This window comes from Macadamia integrifolia, chromosome 2, assembly GCF_013358625.1.
Source record: "Macadamia integrifolia cultivar HAES 741 chromosome 2, SCU_Mint_v3, whole genome shotgun sequence".
NCBI lineage: Eukaryota > Viridiplantae > Streptophyta > Magnoliopsida > Proteales > Proteaceae > Macadamia > Macadamia integrifolia.
Window position 1 is genome coordinate 41,287,795 of NC_056558.1, and position 20,601 is coordinate 41,308,395.

The 20,601-nt window shown below is 39.0% G+C and overlaps 1 protein-coding gene across 3 annotated transcripts in view; it reads left to right on the plus strand.

Moving 5' to 3' along the window:
- Window positions 1–332: 332 nt before the first annotated feature.
- LOC122064853 (serine/threonine-protein kinase 38-like) overlaps window positions 333–20,601 on the plus strand; it is a 33,102-nt gene continuing 12,833 nt past the window's right edge. The window contains exons 1-6 of one of the 3 annotated variants that reach the window (XM_042628653.1): window positions 333–790; window positions 3,797–3,971; window positions 6,405–6,488; window positions 18,029–18,270; window positions 18,409–18,655; window positions 18,952–19,061. In XM_042628653.1, the coding sequence (XP_042484587.1) occupies window positions 624–790; window positions 3,797–3,971; window positions 6,405–6,488; window positions 18,029–18,270; window positions 18,409–18,655; window positions 18,952–19,061 (1,025 nt within the window). In that variant the 5' untranslated portion in view covers window positions 333–623. The remainder of the gene's footprint in view (window positions 791–3,796; window positions 3,972–6,404; window positions 6,489–18,028; window positions 18,271–18,408; window positions 18,656–18,951; window positions 19,062–20,601) is intronic. The other 2 variants (XM_042628639.1, XM_042628645.1) reach the window with 2 other exon arrangements.

Sequence of the window (20,601 nt, forward strand, 5' to 3'; positions counted from 1 at the left end):
TCAATTCGAGATTTCGGGTCATGGACCCACTAAGTCTGTATGTGTAGGAACGAATGTATGCATGTGCATGTTATGTATAGACGAGTAGAGATAGAAGAACCCTGTCCGCTTACATGTTTCTATATTCAGAGACATAAGCCATGTGAAAAGACTGTATTATTCCACCCAGAAGCCTATGTATGGTAGCGCAGTGTCCGCGCAAAAGCGGAGAGGATTCTCTAATTTATTTTTCCCAGACGGAGAGAGATTCAGTGACTGACAATATAGTAGAAATAATTATTTATTTTTGTTTTCAAGAGAGAGAGAGAGAGAGGGAGAGAGGGAGAGAGGGAGAGAGAGAGAGGTGGTGGTGGGGGTGGCACCTTGTCCTCGTGAGTGTGAGGGTTAAGAAAGGAAGGAAGAGAAGAGGGGTTGGTTTTTCAGGTTCCCTTCCATTTTCCTCGTTGTTATGGTCTGACTTCTCTTCATTGTTTGCATTAAAAGCTGTAGAGAGAGAGAGAGAGAGAGAGAGAGAGATTAGATATATATTGACAGATAAGATAAACATACTCTAGAGAGAGAGAGGGAGAGGGAATCTGGTTTTGTCGGAGAGGCCTCAGACGAAGCTCAGAGAGGGAGAAAGGATGGCAGAGATGGAGGAGGATCGGGAACAGGAAGACAAGTTCGTCGAACAGCCGGAGGAGGAGGAGCTCGGTTCAAGTCTCACCAGGGAAAGAGTGGCCGCGGCCAAGCAGTACATTGAGAACCACTATCGGTCGCATATGAAGAACATACAAGAGCGCAAGGAGAGGTAAACCGAGAAAAAAAAAAAAGAGACGAAAACTCTGGACGATTCTGCTTTTGTTTTTGGTTTTAAGATTTCATATCAATCTCGATTCTGTTTTGTCAAATCTGATCGAGCTCGAATTCTGACATCCGATCCATCGCGCATTGGTTTTATCTTTGGTGGAATTTGTTCACCGTGCCAGTTCCATGGCTTGCATTATGTTTGCTAATGACCTCAAATCGAGCGACATGGATACAGAACATGGCAATTGAGCTAGATTGTATGGCTTAGAAATCGCAATGGAGTTAATTTTCATTTTGATTGAATATTACCTGAAATCGTAGTCGCATACTGACTAGACCAGACTATCCAGCTAGATAATGTGGTTGGGAGATGGCATTGATAGCTAACATGCTGACTTATGATTCTGGTCACTGTGCTGATGTTTTGTGGTTTGGCAGTGTTTGATGCTTCTTCCTATGATGAGGTTAACGGGCCCATAGAATAGCTTACAAGTATTAGTGTATTGTTAACTTTTGATTTCTCACAATTTCCTTTTCACATGGTTTACACCATTTGAAAACCACAATCACTAGAAGAATCGATTCACGAATGTGAAATCCAAACTATGCTCCTTATCCATGCGGTTTTAGCATTTTATGCGTAAAACTGTCCACACCTGCAATTGTTCAAGAGCCCGTGGGATTGTAAAGGAACATTTTAAATGAATATCAATCCCATATTTTTGTCCATATGGAATCAGAAGTGCATTTCAGAAACTGCAATACATTATTAAAGTAATCTAAAATTATGGAAAGTATGGAAGATTAGGACACAGAAAACATGTACTGGTCTTCATTATATTGCTGCAGCAACAATTTGGAACAAGAAAAGGTAGAGTTATTTCAAATGTCTCATGTTGATAGATTAAATTCAAAAAGCAGATGGTGTTAATCATTGATGTAGCACATACGATTAAATGTTGATAACATCATGGGGTCAGGAGGTCACCTGTAGTGTTTCTATGTCTTTATCTTCACCATATCAATGACTTAAATAGAAAATTTGGTTGTAATTTTCATAATACTAACAGCCATATTCTCATTAGACAGATTTCTTTAGATGTAAGTATATTAATTGCTGAAATCAATACCATATTCAATATGCTTCATTTCAACTGCAAAGATCAATAATGAATATTCATATTCAACCCCCAAAAAAGGGAAAAGAATTACACATGCATACATGTGTCTGGGAGGTTCAATGTAAGAAGTGAACTAAGTGTTTCACTTCAATGTTGTAATAGAAGATCAACCTACAAATCAGACCAACCTACAAAATCATAGAGGGTGAAAAAGCTTCAGTGGAGGTTTAAGATCATAAATTTCTAGGAGAGCTTTCAAAATTTTGGGTAAAAATATAAAATAATATTAAAAATTGGCAGCATACTCAGTAATCATATGGAAACAAATTTATATCGATGTATTTTGTTTTTACACCAGAACATATTTCCATAGCATGAATATGAACTAACATGCAGGTTCTTCTGTCTGTAGCTCTACTGGATATAACATTTATTTTTATTGTGACATGAGCTAAAGGAGGAAACAACTTCTTAATTGACTGTAGGATTGTGGAATTACTTTTCAAGTATGACAAGATGCTAGATGGTTAGCTATGGTGGTATGCCCTAGACAATTCCACATAAGTTCAGGTAAGGACAACTGGAACCCCTGTAAATGGAGAATTTGCTCAGTCAAGAAGATTCTATGCAAAATCATCCAAGAATCGGAGATGAGATTGATGCACTCGCCCTCTTTGTAAACCTGACTTTCCTAATTTCATAAACGAACTCAACTGTCTCGATTGAAACTCATTTGATTGATTCCCCATAGGAGAAAGGATGCTTTAAGCTCCACTCGTTCTCGTGTCTTGCGTGTCATAGACCTCAGCAGATCTTTCTTCATATTTTGAAATTCATATTCATTCCCTGGTCCTTTTGAACCAGACATTTCAAAACCTGCCGGAAAAAGAAGACTATATGCAAGTCATCAGGATCCAATGATTGCTAGGATGTTGAGCTCAAAGCTCTTGATGTTGTAATCTAGAGTTTCGGATAAGATGGCAACCGAAATGCTCTAAGAGAGAGAGGTTTCTTGTCTTCCTTGATTTCAGCTTTGTAGGAAAGGGAGTAATGTGGATGTGGAGCATGTTATGCTTTGCAGAGTGTTGGTGCATATGGAAGGAGAGAGATGCTAGAATATTTGAATAAAAGGAACCCTCGGTGTATATGGTGGTGAAAAAAGTGAACTAAAAGAACAGAATATTGCTAAATACATGGTAATCAAGGATAAATTTTGCATTGTGTTTGAGCTCAATGCAATCAGTAAAAGGGAACCCTTCTATCGAGGTTGCAATACATGATTGCACTGCTTCCTTGTGAAGGTTTTTTTTTTTTTTTTTTTTTTTTTTTTTTTTTTTTTATAGCAATAGAGTACAAGAGACATTTTGTTATAGCAATAGAGTACAAGAGACATTTTGTTATAGCAATAGAGTACAAGAGACATTGAGCCAAGTTACATAGTCAAACTAGGTTTTGGTAGATGTAGTGATATGAGCCAAAAAAAAATTAGAATTCTTTCTAATGGAATGGATACTTTGGATTGAGATCACCTAGGTTAAGATTGAATTTTAATTGCAAGATTAAAATTGTGAATTGTAAGATTTTGAATGAAAATGTATCATCACTAGATTTAAGTAGGCTGTTTTCTGAGGTTATTACTTCCCGTTATTCTTTTTCATTGATTATATATTTTCTGGTCTTACTTAGCCTGCATATTTTTGTTGATTTCAGCTTATGTTCTCATCTTTTAGGTGCTCATTTGATACTTGTTTGTTGTGTTGATATTTGGCTGTTGAGATTTCTTTCATTTATAAAATGAATTGGTATTGACAAGACATCCCTTTTTTTTTTTTTTTTTTTGGGCCTGAACTTAACATTTTGCTTGACATAACTTGTTTCTGTTGCAGACGGTGGGTGTTAGAAAGGAAATTAGCTTCTTCAGATGTCTCCGAAGAGGAACAGATCAATTTAATCAAGGATTTGGAGCGAAAAGAAACAGAGTTTATGAGACTTAAACGACACAAGATTTGTGCTGATGACTTTGAGTTATTAACCATCATTGGGAGAGGAGCTTTTGGAGAGGTCAGATATAAGCTTGGTTTTTTATTTTTATTTTTTATAAATTTTAATTTAATCTAGGTTCCCAATGCTTTGTTTCATACATGACTGATGGGTTTGTCATGGTTAAAGAACTTAAGACTGTTCACAGCAAAAGAAAAACATAGTCCTACAAGAAAGTAACGTACTGTTTTCTCTTTACTTGAAGACAAGTAGCTTGTCACCACATTCTCAACCATTGACACACTTACATACATTTGTCTATTCTTAGCAAAACTGGGTTTTCCAATCCCTTTTTACTTGCTAGAGGAAATTGTGGAAATTGAGGAGAGAGAGATTCCTCAAAGTGACTATTTCAGATATCTAGGGTCAACTGGTATGGCCATGTTCAAAGGAGACCTAAGGATGCCCCAGTAAGGAATAGTGATCTGATACAGATTGAGGGAGCTAAAAGAGCAGGGGCAAGCCTAAAATGATCATAGAAGAAGTGGTGAGGAAGGACATGCATAGTCTTAGTCTTGTCCCATGTATGGCCTTGGATAGAGCCTATTTGAGGGCAAGAATCCATGTAGCCAGCCCCATGTAGCTAAGATTCTCCTGACTTGTTGGGTTGTGCCTCTTTCCTCTTACTCTCATCTATACACTCACCCTTATTCTCTCTTCTCTCATCGTGATGTTTGGATTTTTTTTTTCCTATTGTGTTTTAATTGGATCCATGTAGCCGACCCCATTAAGTTGGGATTAAGGCTGAGATTGTTGTTGTTGTTGTTTGTTGATTTACTTGCTAGGGGATTTTTCTGTATCTTTTTGTAGTTGAGTTGGATAAGCGTTTTTTTCTTTAATGAGCCCTCTAAGTAGGACATTTTTCTCTTTTTCCGTGAATTCCTATCTTGGCCTGGAAACTTTTATCCAGCCAGGAATGTTCTTTCAAGCAGTGGTGTGAACCATGATTGATCCCTCCAGTCTCTGTTCTGTGCTGACAACACATTTGAAGGCCTGGTCAATACTTGTTATTGTTAATATATCTTTTTGCTTTATCTGTGGATGCTAGAACCCACTACCTCTGTATCTGGATTACTTTGTTTTAGTCGCTAGCATTTATGGTCGTTGTCCATGTGGAGTTCATCTAATAGATTTTTTGAGGAATGTGTGGCACACATGCATATGTAATGGAATAACTGTTATGAGAATGCATGATTTTATAATTTATAGAAATAGAAACAACCTGCAGATAGAGCCCTCAAAATGTGAAGGGTTTCTAGAATCCTAAAGGGTTAGGTTTCAGAAACTCAAATAACCAGGATCACAGTGATGTGATGAATAACCAGAGTTCAAGGACAATTGATAGCAATAGATCAACAATTCAGGCGAATGGAAATTCTGATATGAACTTGATAACATAGCAAGAAACGACTCTTGGGTTCGTCCAATGGTTGGATCTCAGGAATTAGCACTGTTACAGAATTAGTAACTTGTGATCCTAAAAACAGGGAACTCAAATGAAAATAGTGAACTGATAGAGATAACAACAACAGTTCTTAGGCTATCAACAAGATATCAAAATATCAATTAAATCTGTTGGCTAGATTAGGAGTTGGGAATTTATCTTACTTGAGCATATGGAGAAGGAAGAATGAAGACTAAGAATGACTAAGCATCCACCTAGCCTCAACTGGAATCCCACTAGCCACTAATGGTATCCCACCACATAGTACTGCATCTCACAACATAAAGATAAGGCTCAAGCTAAAATCTCATTAATCAAATTCGTGTACAAGGCTGAACCCCCTTACAAACTTATGTAGAAGACTCATAAGAAGAATCAAACACTAAAAATGTTAGACCTAAACCAATCCTTAACTAATAAGGTAATTCCAACTGACTAGGAAACTAAAATAGTAAAGAAAACTGACTCAAAACAGGACTGGATCCAACCTAATTAAAACACTAATAACAATTAAAATAAAGAAATAAAGACACTTATTTAACTAATCCTGTATGCCTGGCCTCTACCCATATTATAGGCCCATTAAAGTGGCCTATTAAAATGAAAACACATAGGATCAAATGCTCAACACATCATAATCCAACCCAAAACTTGTTTCCAATAAAATAAGCCCATTTAGGTGATTTAACTGCATCAAAATGTGTCCAAGTTGATTTTTTTGGAGTTGATCGCTTTCTCATTCTCACTATAACTTGGGTTCCCTGATGTTGTGTTCTTCTCGTGAGCAAGTTCCGTTATTTCATTCTTATTTGGTCCTTTTAATTTAGTGGCGCTTAGGAAACTTGGATCATGTGGCCAACCCCATTAAGTTGGGATAAGGCTTTGTTGTTGTTGTTGTTGAATTCAATGGTGCTTAGGAAAGCTGATCTCTTTACCTTGTTTGTGATTCTGGTATATGTTTTCGCTTCGTCTCAATTATTACGAATGTACTTATTTTTGTTATGCTGCAGGTCAGATTATGCCGGGAGAAGTCCTCTGGTAATATCTATGCCATGAAAAAGTTGAAGAAATCAGAAATGCTTAGCAGGGGTCAGGTGAGATCAATCATCTTTGCATCTTTCACAGTCATTTGCTAAGCTTGTAGCAGTGAATATTTTCTTCATTATATTTTTGCTACTGGCCCCGTACATTATGTTTTTTGTTGTTTATGAATTATGTGGAATTTGTGACTGAGTTAAGGAGAAAAAAAGTAATTTTTCCAATTTCATCTTTCCTATTAAAGATATTCTTTTTTTTTTTATTTATTTTTTATTTTTTTTTATGCCTGTGAATGTTGATTTACCCATATTTGATTTGTGGGACCATGTGAAAGTGAGTAATGACCATGAAAAAAAAAAAGTAATGCTAGTGGCCATTCTTTACTTTTAAGCCCCTCTCCCCCCCCCCAATTTTTGTGGTAGCCTGTGACGGGATGTAGTTTTCATAAGCTCTTAGTTAAGTGCACATGTCCATATTGCAGAGGCATTTGAACATTCTGTTCTAGATCAGTTTGCATTGGAGGTGGTATTGTTGGGAGTTGATGATGCAGTCCATGTCCATCAGGTGGGCTTCAAAATTGGTTCATACTTGACCCATGTTATGGGTTTAATTAAGTACATCAAGACAGCATGTATTTAGCCCATATTCTGGGTTTGTTCAAGCCCATTGAACCAGCGTATAGTCTTCCCAAGTTAAGCTATCGACCAGCAGCTTGAAGAAATATTTTTCCAGATGTCGAGGGGGGCCCATGATCAATATTTGTAGGAGCCTTTGGAGGATTTTGTCAGCTGGCAATAGTGCTATGTTTTTTGGGGAAGGTAATAGATATCAGGAAGCTTTATCTAGAGAAGGTATTAGCCATTGACCAGCTTTATTTGGAGGGGATATTTTCCAGACATCGTGGCCCCATGGCCAGCCGTATGAAGGAAAGTTGCTGTTGGGTGGACTCTTACAACTGCTATAAATTAGCTTCATATTAGATAGAATTCAATTAAAACCCACCTGAGATTTAAAAAAATTCTATATTTCAGATAACCAAGATGACTATTAATGCAGGAGTAGATTACAAGAACTACCACAACAGTTTATAACTCCAAATAATACAAATAGGACCAGGAAACAAAGAAATAAGACCATCAAATAAACCCCCAAGGATAAAATACCAATGCAGGAGCAAAACCAGCCCAAAACCCAACCCGATAGGAGAGAGAAAGACCTGCTATAGAGCTGGAGAGAGAGAGGTGCCGCCAGGCCTGTAGGGCTCCAATTGAGCTGCAAATTTGATCGATTGTAAGGCCCACCAAGGTTACAAAAACCCCCAAATATGAAGAGCTTCTGACTGTTGGTTATGGAGTTATGAAGGTTCTTGATTTCTGACCTAGGAGAGAGAAAATCAAGAACTATAGAAAAACCAGAAGTGAACACTGACGGCTTCCCAACAGAGATCGAGTGGCCCTCTTGAAGAGTTGAACCAGTCCTTAAAAGGCCTTGCAGATCAGACCTCAGAGTTGGCCAAAAGAAGAGATCGATTGGCTCCCAAGATTAGGTCTGAATTCTGAAATCGATCCCTGCTGTAACAGAAACAGAAAACAGAAAAATAATTGCAGAAATTAATAAAAGAAGTAGGAGAATGTGGGGGAGGAGTGGCTGTCTCAGCCAAGGCTTCTCACCCGCAACTATCTCAGTTGTTTTAACATAATGATTGCAATTTTCTTTATTCAAATCTAAAATGATGAGTACATAGGCTCCTCTTTTTATAGAGGGCAAAATAGCAATCAAACTATTATTAGGAGCTAGTTTCCCAATAGGACTAGACACTCCTACTACAACTAGGAATTCAAAATTGGACTAGGAATAATAAACCTATGTGGAAAACAAATAGAGTCCTAAGACAATTTGGACTCGACATACCACTTACTCAACTCGATGGGCCCAATGGCCCACTAATTAATTAAAAACAACTATTAATTATTCCCCTAGCCGATGGGCCCAATTGGCCCTTATTTGTACTCAGCCACTTAGATGGACTAAGTAGGGGTTCGGCTGGCTTCTTGGCTGGACCCTAGCCACTCAGGTGGACTAAGGCTGGATCCTTCTTCCTCTCATATTTCCTTCCATAATGTGCATCTACATCACATGGTGTCTATCTAAAAGTTCCAAGAGGCAAAGATAATGTCTGTTACTAGGGGAGTTGGGGACAGGCATAGGGTGAAGGGATTGGATTTTGGAGGTAACATCAAAATAGATGGCTTTCCGAATCTTGTCCAAGGAGCGAGAATTGGACGACCATCCACGAATGTTACGTTTCAACCAGATGTGGCTAATGGTGGCTGAAAAGGCTAACTTCCCAATGGTGTCTCAAATGTTGGGGACTGAAAAGTTCATGTCCAACCAAATCCATTCTCTGTCAAAGTCCATGATAGGTCTACTGAAGGGCCAACATTTGGAAAGAACCAATTTCTAGACAAAGGAAGAAAATGGGCAATTGAAGAAGAGGTGGTTGATGTCTTCCGTTCCAAAGGGACAGAAACAATAGGAGGGAGAAACAGGGATATGCCGATGGATGAGGAAGGCTTGGGTTGGGAGACAGTAGGCATTTCCAGAGAGTAAGGGTATGACGGGGGATGTGTCCTTTGAACCAAACAAGATTACGCCAGAGAACCAGATGATCTAACAAAGGACCAAGCGGAGGCAGCGGAGAATGTCCCATTTTTTTTCTTTTATTTCCAATCAATTCCAGTTATGTTCTATTCTGAAATTTATTGGTTGTGTTGAAGATCCTACCTGGGTTGGATCACTTGTGATTCAATTCTACATTACTAGTTGTATCTGCACTCCTAAAGTGGGGACAGGCAACTAGTTGGCTGACATCTTCACCAAAGGGTTCAGATCTCACCAGTTTAGTATACTTCTGTGCAAGCTGAGAATGTATGACATTTATTCTCCAGCATGAGGGGAAGTGGTAGAGTTTATGTAATAAGGGTACTTTTGGTATTGGTCTATCTTGTATTATGTTTCACTTTGTTACCTCTTTTACCTTCCTGGGCTATGTTATGTTAGCATAGGGCGTTAGTATGTAATTTCTCATGTATAACGAGTTAACGAATCGATATGGAGGAGAGAAATCTATTCTCTCCAAGACATTGCACTTGTCTTTCTCTTCTTCTCCTCTCTCCTTCCTCTCATCATCTCCTCTCTTTCTCTTACCTCTTCTCTCTTACCTTGGTCCTTGCTTACTTTCAACACTCCCAAGAAATGGGTTCCAGGAACAACAAACAAGTTGAGGAAAGCAGCAGCGTACAGGTAGGGCAGTAGTATCAGTATCAACAAAGATGGTACTCTGGTTCTCTTAAAAGGGTTGTTGGTTTGGGCTCAAGCTCTAGGGCTTAGGCCAACCTAGGGTTTATGACTTCTCTACAAAGTCTTTGGTTGAAGAGGCACGCTTGGTCCAACGGTAAGGTACGAATGTTGTGACCTGGTGGTCAAGCGGTTGAAACAACCTCTTGACATTCTCGGGGTGAGGCTGCGTAGTTCTCACACCCCTTGTCCGACCTCGCACATGCGGGAGCCTCGTGCACCGGGTATGCCCTTTTTTTTACGAAGTCTTTGGTTGAAAGAGGAAGGATGAAGTAGATTGACTAGAGATGGAGGTGGCTGTTGGTATGCTGGAACCAGGGAGTAGAGAAGAGAAACAGAAAAGAAAGAAGGTGAAGGAAGAAAGGAATGAAAGGGGGAAATCGTACCTGAGAGGGAAGTGTTCAGGGGAGGAGAAGGGATGGGGGAGAAGCACTTGTCGGTCAGGTCTGAGCCTCTCCAAGCACAGCAACAAAATAAACTCGAAACTCTTCTCTACTCAAATCTGTGTAATTGATTAGTGCATCCCAACATATAATGAGAACAAAGAAAAAAGACTCCTAAACTGATTGTAAACCTGAAACTAATTTGAATTCGAACTCTATCTGCTATGTCCTAAGTAATCTAATCCCCAATAAAATAAAATATAATGAAAATTACAAGATTAACCCCTAAACAAATAAGCGTCCTATTTGAGTCTCCATTACATGGATTTAATTTTGGACTGGCTCAATGTTTTAACCATCCTGGTTAACCAGCTCATTTGTTTTATCTATAGTTTGATGGTTCACTCTGGTTATGATTCATAACCTGTTAAGGGCTCAGATGAACTTTTTCAGGGTCCAGTCTAGTGACAGACCATGGCTNTGATGTGTCTAAGGAACTCATTGGCTTCCACACTAATACGGGCCTGAGGTGGCAAAGGACCTGTCGTTGAGGCTGCAGTCCAAGGACAATCTCAAATGGTGTACTACCTATGGGACGGTTGACAGAACTGTTATAGGCGAATTCAGCAATGTCCAATATAGATGGCGTAGTCTTTTCATAATCTCGGACTAGACATCGGGAGTAAGTTGCCAAGACTTTTGTTCACCACTTCGATCTGTCTGTCTGTCTGAGGATGGAATGCAGTGGAGAACTTGAGTTTAGTATTTGTTTTCAGCCATAGGGTCTTCCAAAAGTAGCTTATGAACTTGACATCCCTGTCTGAAACAATTGTCTGTGGTAGACCATGTATGCGCACTATCTCTTTGAAAAAGAGTTTGGCCAAGTGACTTGCATCAAGAGTCTTCTTGCACGGGATAAAGTGTGCCATCTTGGAGAAACGATCTACTACCACAAATATGGAATCATGCCTTTCCCGTGTAAGTGGTAAGCCTAGGACAAAGTCCATGCTTATGTCTTACCAAGGTGCTTGTGGAACGGGCAACGGCGTGTACAATCCTGTATTCTTGTTTTCTCCTTTAGCAAGTTGACAAGTGCGGCATCTCTGTATCACATGTTATACGTCCTTTAAGAGTTGAGGCCAAAAGTATAAGTCTTTCATCATAGAGTATGTTTTGTCCTTGCCAAAGTGTCCACCCATTCTTCTTCCATGTAGCTCTCGAATCAAGTGATGTCTCAAAGAGGTGTTTGGAATGCAGCGGCGAGTGCCCTTGAAAAGATACCCATTATGTATAGCAAATTTGTCATCCCTTCCTCCTCCTTGGAGGTTGTTGAATAATTCTGAAAATTCAACACCATTAATGTATTCCTCTTTGATGTGTTCCACTCCTGCACTTTGTACTGTGAAGGTATTCATCATCATCACCTTTCGACTAAGTGCATCAGCCACTTGATTCTCTTTCCCAGCTTTGTACTTAAGAGCAAATACATATCCTTGTAAGTATGAGATCAATTTAACGTGCCGATCACTAATGGTCTTTTGTGAGTGCAAGTATTTGAGTGCTTCATGATCCGAATAGAGCACGAACTCTTTACCAATTAAGTAATGCCTCAATGCTTGAGGATTTGAACTACGGTATAGAGTTCTAAGTCATACGTAGAATACCTTCTTTTTGCATCATTCAACTTTTCACTGTAGAAGGCAATCGGATGGCCCTCTTGCAAAAGCACTCCTCTTATCCCAACATGGGATGCATCAGTAGCCACTTCAAACATAAGATCAAAATTGGGTAGTCTAAGCACGGGTGTTTTTTTCATCTTTTGTTTGATCAAATTGAAAGCTTTAGTGGCTGCTGGAGTCCATTGAAATGGAACCTTTCCCCCTTTTGTGTATTCTGTAATTGGGGCTACAACAGTGCTGAAATTCCGAAAGAATCTTCGGTAAAATGAGGCAAGACCATGAAAGCTATGAACCTCGGTCAAGGTCTTTGGAATAAGCCAATCAACGACACTTTTTACCTTTTCTGGATCAGCTTCTATGCCTAACGAAGACAATAAAGCGAAGGAAGATAACCTTGGGCAGCATAAAGGAACACTTCTTCAAGTTGATGTATAACTTTTCTACCCGTAGTACTCTCATGACATGTCTCAAATGCTCCAAGTGTTCATTTTGTGCTTTGCTGTATATTAATATGTCATCAAAGTATACTATGAGAAATTTTTCGATGAAGGGTTGTAGTACATCTATCATCACTCTCATGAAAGTACTAGGTGCATTGGTGAGGCCAAAAGGCATAACCTTCGACTCATATAGGCCTTCTTTTGTTTTAAAGGCTGTTTTCCATTCATCCCCTGGACGGATTCGAATTTGATGGTAGCCACTTCGTAGGTCAATCTTTGAGAAGATGGAGGCTCCTGTCAATATGTCAAGCATATCATTCAAACGAGGAATAGGAAATCTGTACTTTATCGTGATTTTGTTAATGGCACGGTTGTTAATGCACATACGCCATGATCCGTCTTTCTTTGGTGTTAGTAGGGTCGGCATTGCACATGGACTCATGCTCTCAACCAAGAACCCTTTCTTTAATAAGTCATCCACTTACCTCTTGAGCTCGGCATGCTCTGTAGGACTGAGACTGTAAGTGGGCAGATTGGGGAGGACTGATTCAGGCACTAGGTCAATGGCATGTTGAATATCCCTCATAGGTGGTAGCTCATCAGGTAATTCCTTTGGTACCAAGTCTGAAAAATCAGCAAGTAATTGTTTGATTTGTGGGGGATGTTTTACCTCTTATACTGGTTCAGCAGCCTCAGTAACAAGAGGGAGGATTAGTCCGGTTTCTTCACTAGTGGTTAAAAACTCTCTATGGGGCAGCACACATAGCTTGTTGTCCAAAATGTTGTCTTTGCTGGATTTTCCTTTGAATGGTTGCTTCTTTTGCTCAGTGGTTGTTTTGGAAGAGGTCTTTGTAATATTCTTTGAGATATGTTGTCTTCTTAATTGGGTAGTCCTTAACTTGTCTTTTACTTGAGGTATGTTGAGTGGATTTAGAATGAAGGGCTTGCCTTTGTGATCGAAGATGCATTGGTTCTTAGTACCTCCCACTAGCACATTGTTGTCATATAACCAAGGCCTTCCAAGTAGTACGGTGAGGATCATGGGAATGACATCACACCACACACTTTCTTCATAATCTGAAACCTTCAATGGGACAGAACACCGTTGAGTTACAGCCATGGTGTTGTTGTCTAGAAGGGATACCTTGTATGGTTGTGGATGGGGTTCAGTCTTAAGCTTTCCGTCAATGACAAAGGCCTGAGATACCACATTCTCACAACTTCCACTGTCCACAACCACTTGAGCTTTGTGAGGTTCGTTTGACATTAAGGTGTAGAAGATATTGTGCCTCCTCCAGTCTTCACCCTTAGTTTCAGACACTAGGATTCTTGCAACCACATTGACTTAAGCATAAGGATCATCATTCTCTGGTGCCAACTCATCTTCCAGTTCATCCTCTTCACCTTCAACTGCAACATTAACAGTCCAATCATCATCTTGAGGTTCGTGGATTTGTAAATCCGGGTTGGATTCGATGGCACTGATGACGGAGTTGGATCGTCCACGCTTAGGGCAGAATTTTGCCGTGTGTCCAGTTCTTCCACAGCTGTAGCATGTCACAGATCCACTCTCCCTTCCGGGTAGGAAATCCAGTGGGTTTGGTTGGTACATAAGGCTTTTTATTGTCAGTTGGCTGGACGTACCTTCTGGAGGTTGATTTGATTATATTCTCTGCTTCTAGTGATTTGTCAAAACAAGTACTTAAGGAGGGTATCTCGATCACACCAAGCTTCTCATGAATATTATACCTTAACCCCAGTTTGAAACGGGATATGAGTAATTCTTCATCTTCTTTATGGGCACCTGTTCGTGAAAGCAGTTCATTAAAACGATCAATATAATCTCCTACAGTAATGGTACCTTGCCTGAGAGTATTCTGCATGTCGTAGAGCCGACGTCGGTAGGTGGGTGGTAAGAATCTATCGTTAAGGATAAATTTCAAGTCTTCCCAATTGTGAGGCATCTGACGACTGTGGATCAGCCTATTCTCTTCATTCCTCCACCAGTCCTTAGCTCCACCAGTTAACTTAGTGACAACTAATTGGACTTTCCTTTCTTCAGGCATACGTTACCACCAAAAGTAGTCATCAAAGGAAGTTAACCAGTCCTGGTAGTAGAGGGGATGATGCCTCCTATTGTACTCTTTCAATTCTAACTTGACCTTGTACGTATCGTCAGGCTGATAAAGCTGATTGTCATACTCATCATTCTGAGTTGGGACATTCCTTCTAGGTTGCATAATGACTCTTCTGGGAACATTACCAATGCAATTAACAGCAGGTTGAACATTAGTTTGGGCAACAGTTGGTTGGGTGTTAGAGTGGGCAGCAGTACTCTCTTTTAGGTCAGCCAACTGTTGGTCATGTCCATCCAACCTCGTAGACAAGGCTTGGATTGCTTTCATCACATCTTGAAGGGTGGGTTGGGGTTCTTCTGTCTGAGCCATAGCTCTGATACCACTTAATGCAGGAGTTGATTACAAGAACTACCCCAGCAGTTTATAACCCCAAACAATATAAATAGGACCGGAAAAAAAAGAAATAAGACCATCAAATAAACCCCAAAGGATACAATACCAATGCAGGAGCAAAACCAGCCCAAAACCCAACCCGATAGGAGAGAGAAGGACTTGCTATAGAGATGGAGAGAGAGAGGTGCGGCCAGGCCTGTAGGGCTCCAATTGAGCTGCAAATTTGATCGATTGTAGGGCCCACCAAGGTTACAAAAACCACCAAATATGAAGAGCTTCTGACAGCTGGTTATGGAGTTATGAAGATTCTTGATTTCTGACCTAGGAAAGAGAAAATCAAGAACTACAGAAAAACCAGAAGTGAACAGCTGCTGACGGCTTCCCAATAGAGATCGAGTGGCCCTCTTGAAGAGTTGAACCAGTCCTTAAAAGGCCTTGCAGATCAGACCTCAGAGTTGGCCAAAAGAAGAGATCGATTGGATCCCAAGATTAGGTCTGAATTCTGAAATCGATCCCTGCTGTAACAGAAAAATAATTGCAGAAATTAAGAAAAGAAGTAGGAGAATGTGGGGGAGGAGTGGTTGTCTCAGCCAAGGCTTCTGACCCACAACTATCTCAGTTGTTTAAATATAATGACTGCAATTTTCTTTATTTAAATCTAAAATGATGAGTACATAGGCTCCTCTATTTATAAAGGGCATAATAGCAATCAAACTATTACTAGGAGCTAGTTTCCCAATAGGACTAGACACTCTTACTTCAACTAGGAGCTAGTTTCCCAATAAGACTAGACACTCCTACTACAACTAGGAATTCAAAATTGAACTAGGAATAATAAACCTATGTGGAAAACAAATAGAATCCTAAGACAATTTGGACTCAACATACCACTTACTCAACTCGATGGGCCCAATGGCCCACTAATTAATTAAAAACAACTACTAATTATTCCCCTAGCCGATGGGCCCAATTGGCCCTTATTTGTACTTAACCACTCAGGTGGACTAAGTAGGGGTCGGTTGGCTTTTTGGCTGGACCATAGCCGTTCAGGTAGACTAAGGCTGGACCCTTCTTCCTCTCATATTTTCTTCCATAATGTGCATCTACATCAACTATACAATGAGAAAATCTACGGAGGAAGCTTTTTATTTCCTCATGAAACTAGTGGAAATATTAAAAAACTGTAGAGTTAATTTGGTGGGGTATCAGAACAAGAAAAGTGTTTCTAATAAACATGTGGACATAATTGAAGATATGTATAATGCTGTAGTGATTAGTATCAAAATTGTGAAGGTAGAGTAGCTTTTTCCAATTACAATTGGATTACATCAAGAATTAGAGGAACTGGCTCCTCCCCTGTACTTTCTAGCCCTATCCTGCTCCTGCTAGTGTGTAACTCCGCTAGCTGTCATTTTACGGTGTATATTTCTTGCCTCTACTTCTGACACATTGCCAAGAATATCATCATCATTTATCACCGCTATGTTCCTCCACTGGTGTTGGTTGTTTCTTCAGCACTACTTGTTCAAACTCTTCTATTGCTTGCCTCTTGTCCAACCTCCCTTCAATATTACCCTTCATGGCGGCAGCCATGGCCTTCTATACCTCATTAGGGACCCTATGGCATTTTGTCACATCCCTGAACCTACTAGTCAAATGTTGTTTGTCTGCTGGCCCTACCACCTATTATCCTTTTCCCACAATAATTGCACTGTGACTTTGATTTGTCATTACTAATTATTACGTCTTACGCCATGTTCCATATCAGGTCTCCCGCTCCCCTTGGCCCTGATTAGCCATTCTGAAACCTTCTTACACTGTTGAAATAAGAATGTGGACAATTTGAACTTTTTGGCGACAATTGAAACACTTATAAAACAACAAAAAATCTATTTCTTAAGTTTCCCCTAAATCTTATATTTTTTTTCCCTAATTAAAACTAAATAATAGTTACCTAAATTACAAAAAGTGATGAAGGAACAACATAATAATAATCACTATCAGTTGAAAACACATCAACAATATTTCCACAAATTTTCATGATTTTTCAATACCAAATCAGAATATTTCCCCTTTTTTATTTTTTTATTTTTTTTTTTATAAATAATTTTTTAGAATCTGAAATTTAAAATTGATTATTGACAGAAGATAAAGTCCGACTACATGGAGTTGTAGATCGGCCAACAATGTTTAACATATAAAAAATTGAAGGCTATCCAATATGTATCGACCCTATTTTTTATAAAAATTAATTTCGAGAAAAAAGGTTTAACTTTAAATTTGAATCTTTCACAAATCTCGACTCAAATCCAGCACACGATTGATGTAGATGTGTTGTGCTACTCCACCATGCCCTAATACAGCTAAAGATTGGAGCAATTTGACAAAAAGGTCCGGAATTCTAGGAGTTCCTAGAGCTTTTGGTTGAAACCCCACTCTCAGTCGAAATTTCATCAATTTCGATTGAATTCTGGTATTATATACATGTGTTTGTATCATTTTGGCATTTCGACCGAATTTTGGTCATAACAATGTATTCCTACTGAGTCGACCATTGTTTCATTTCGACGAAGGTCGAAACCGATATGTGCTATTGAAATTTTGGTGCTTGGACCGAAATTTCAAACTATGTTATTTAGAATCAGGCAAAGTGCATGCACATGCACACATGTATATGTTATTTTTATCATTTTGGGCGGTCATGGTTCTCAGCATGCTTTGGTGGCTGAGAGCTTCTTACAATTGCCTTTTTCTTATAGTTAAAAATTAAAATGATTTAGATTCTCATGTTTTTTGTGACCTCCACAGGACATTTATCCCAATTTTTCAAACAGAGTAAGCTAGATAAAATATATTTGTTTATGATCTCAAGAGAAAGGATAGGACTGATTTGTAACATGGAACTGAGTGTGGATATATAAAGTACTGCTGTAACATTGACTGTAATTGCATAATGTGTATTATACTTGGTATGGTGGGTTTGTTCTTGCATCCTATATATAATTTTTATGTACTCAACTAAGTCTGGGTTGGCTACACAAATGCTGTTTTGCCATTCAACTCTATGAAGTCATATCGGTGGTTAGTCCAAATCTATTCATGTATTTATATTGGTTTATCCTTTTCTTGGTTTACTGGTTTATCGCTTTATCGTATTCCTTTGGCTTATTTACCATGTTAAATGTTTGATTCATTTTTGCCTGAACTTGATTTGTGCACTTACTAAAGATGCTTATTTTTATGTTTTTCCTTTTTATTGACTGTAGGTTGAACATGTTAGAGCTGAAAGGAACCTACTTGCAGAAGTTGCCAGTCACTGCATTGTGAAACTCTACTATTCGTTTCAGGATGCAGAATACTTGTATCTGATTATGGAATATCTGCCTGGTGGAGACATGATGACACTGTTGATTAGAGAAGATACCTTAACTGAAAGTGTGGCTAGATTTTACATTGCTCAAAGTGTTCTGGCCATAGAGTCAATTCATAAACATAACTACATCCATAGGTTGGTTTTTCTGTCTTGTTCGCTTATAATATGACCGGGACAGGATCACCTTTGGAAGTGGCTTTGAATATTTGTGATTTGTCTATTGCTATAAGTGCAATGACCATTCTATTTCTTGTGGACAACAATGTTTCACAGAGACATTAAACCTGACAACCTTCTATTGGACAAAAATGGTCACATGAAGCTCTCTGACTTTGGTCTTTGCAAGCCTCTCGACTGCAGTACACTCTCTGCTATAAATGAAAATGAACCAATGGCTGATGAAAATTTGAGAGAATCAATGGATGTTGATGGTTGCTTCCCAGATGCAGCAGTTGGTGGAAGCAGGTGGAAGAGCCCCCATGAACAGCTTCAGCATTGGCAGAGGAACCGGAGGAAATTGGTATGGAAGCATGAAGACAAAGTTCACAAACACTTGTGATGTTTAGAACCCCCTCACCTGTTTTTTCATCTTTTAGAGGACTGAAATATACCAAATTTCCGTAAATGGTTTCAGACGAGCATCCCTGCCATGTATATTGTGTAGATAAATTTTGTGATTAGCATCATGTCAACATCTTGACTTAGTGTTGTGGTTTTGGTTCACTGTTGTTTAGAGTGGCATCAAAGTTGGGATCATGTTTTCTGTTTTTGTCAGAACTTTGTTCTTAGTAATCACTAATTGTTTTATCTTACCAGGCATTCTCCACAGTGGGCACACCAGACTATATTGCACCAGAAGTACTACTGAAGAAAGGCTATGGCATGGAGTGTGACTGGTTGGTTTGTTTAAATGATCACTGCCCTGTGTTAGTAGTTCAAAATATTAGTGTTCTGTATGCCTGTTTTATATGTTGATTGTTGCTGCATTTAATTGTTTTCTTCATTGGCACAATGGTTAATTGATGAATAGTTAGTTCTTCACCATATTATTAGTTTGGGATTTGATCTCTCTATTTCACATCAAACAGGAGGTTTGGTGTACAAGAATTTGATGCAGCTACATGTAGGGGTTTTATTTAATTGTTACGGGTATTTTTTTTTTCAATTTTCAATTTTTAACATTATCTCTTTGTTAGCTACTTAGGAGTGAGTCCAAATTAGCATGGAACTCCATATTCAGTCTTAAGAGTTTGTTTAGGAATTCTCTCTCTATTGTATATATGGGATGCAACCAACAATTAATGAGAGATTGAATGCAATTGATTTTGATTTGCTATTATGAAGCCGAGATTGTCTCTGTGGTTCCTTGCCTCCTTCCTTTCCTTCTAATTGTGATCAACTCCTCTGATCTCTCTTGAATCAGGATTAATATTCTCTTTTCCCCCTGTTTATTTCTTCCCTGGTCTTAATCTTCTTCCTCCTTTCTTCTTGTTCCTCGCACTTCTTCCCATTATTTTCCTTCTACGATTTGTGGGCTATATTGACGTTAAATTGGAATCAGCAAGAGAGAGTTCCATATCTCTCATCCTGTCATTTTTCTTCCTGAAAGTTTGGGTGTTGATTCCTCACCTAGGGACAACTCTATCCCTAGAGTAGTAGTCTCATCTCTTCCGGATCACCCAGCTTTGAGTTTCCAACCTGAGACCAAGTCTGAAACTCTTCTTGCCACTAGGATAAGTTTCAGGCGTTTTTTGTGATTTCCAGATTGTTTAATTGGGTGATTGTTGGTTGGGATTCATAGTACAGCCAGTTAACAACCTACTGCTAAAATCTTACAGAGTCTGGTTGTGTATTGTAATTCAATCAACTCTACTGCCAGGTCTGTTTATCATGGAGAAGAAGATAAGTTTGCTTATTTATGGTTAAGGGTTTATTTCCTTTGGTTATACCAAACTTCCCCTTGCCTTTTAAATTTACTTCTATCTGATCCCAAGACCATTTAAATACCAGTTTGATCTTTTTCTTCAAAACTTATTTACAATTTTTTCCTGAGTTTTGATTGCCTCCCCAAGGAGTCCTAAATTGTTCTGGCTATTTATGAAATTGCCATTGATCCTTTGATTTGAGTAATTTATCATTCTTGTGTGCCCATAGTGACCTATAATCAGGGTTATTGAACCCGGAATTGCATCAGAATTGCTCACTTCCTTTAAACATGAAGATATGTAAGCAGTGAGACCAACTTTACTAAATAACCAACAACGATAACCTTATCCCAACTTTATGGGGTCGGCTACATGGGTTTTTGTCCTCCACTTACCTCTATGTGCGGTCATACTAGAATCGAGCCCTACCAGCTCCATATCTTTTCTTACCACTTCTTCAATAGTCATTTTAGGTCTGCCTCTCCTTCTGGCTCCATGTAATTGAAACTGATCACTCTTCCTTATTGGGGCATCCATGGGT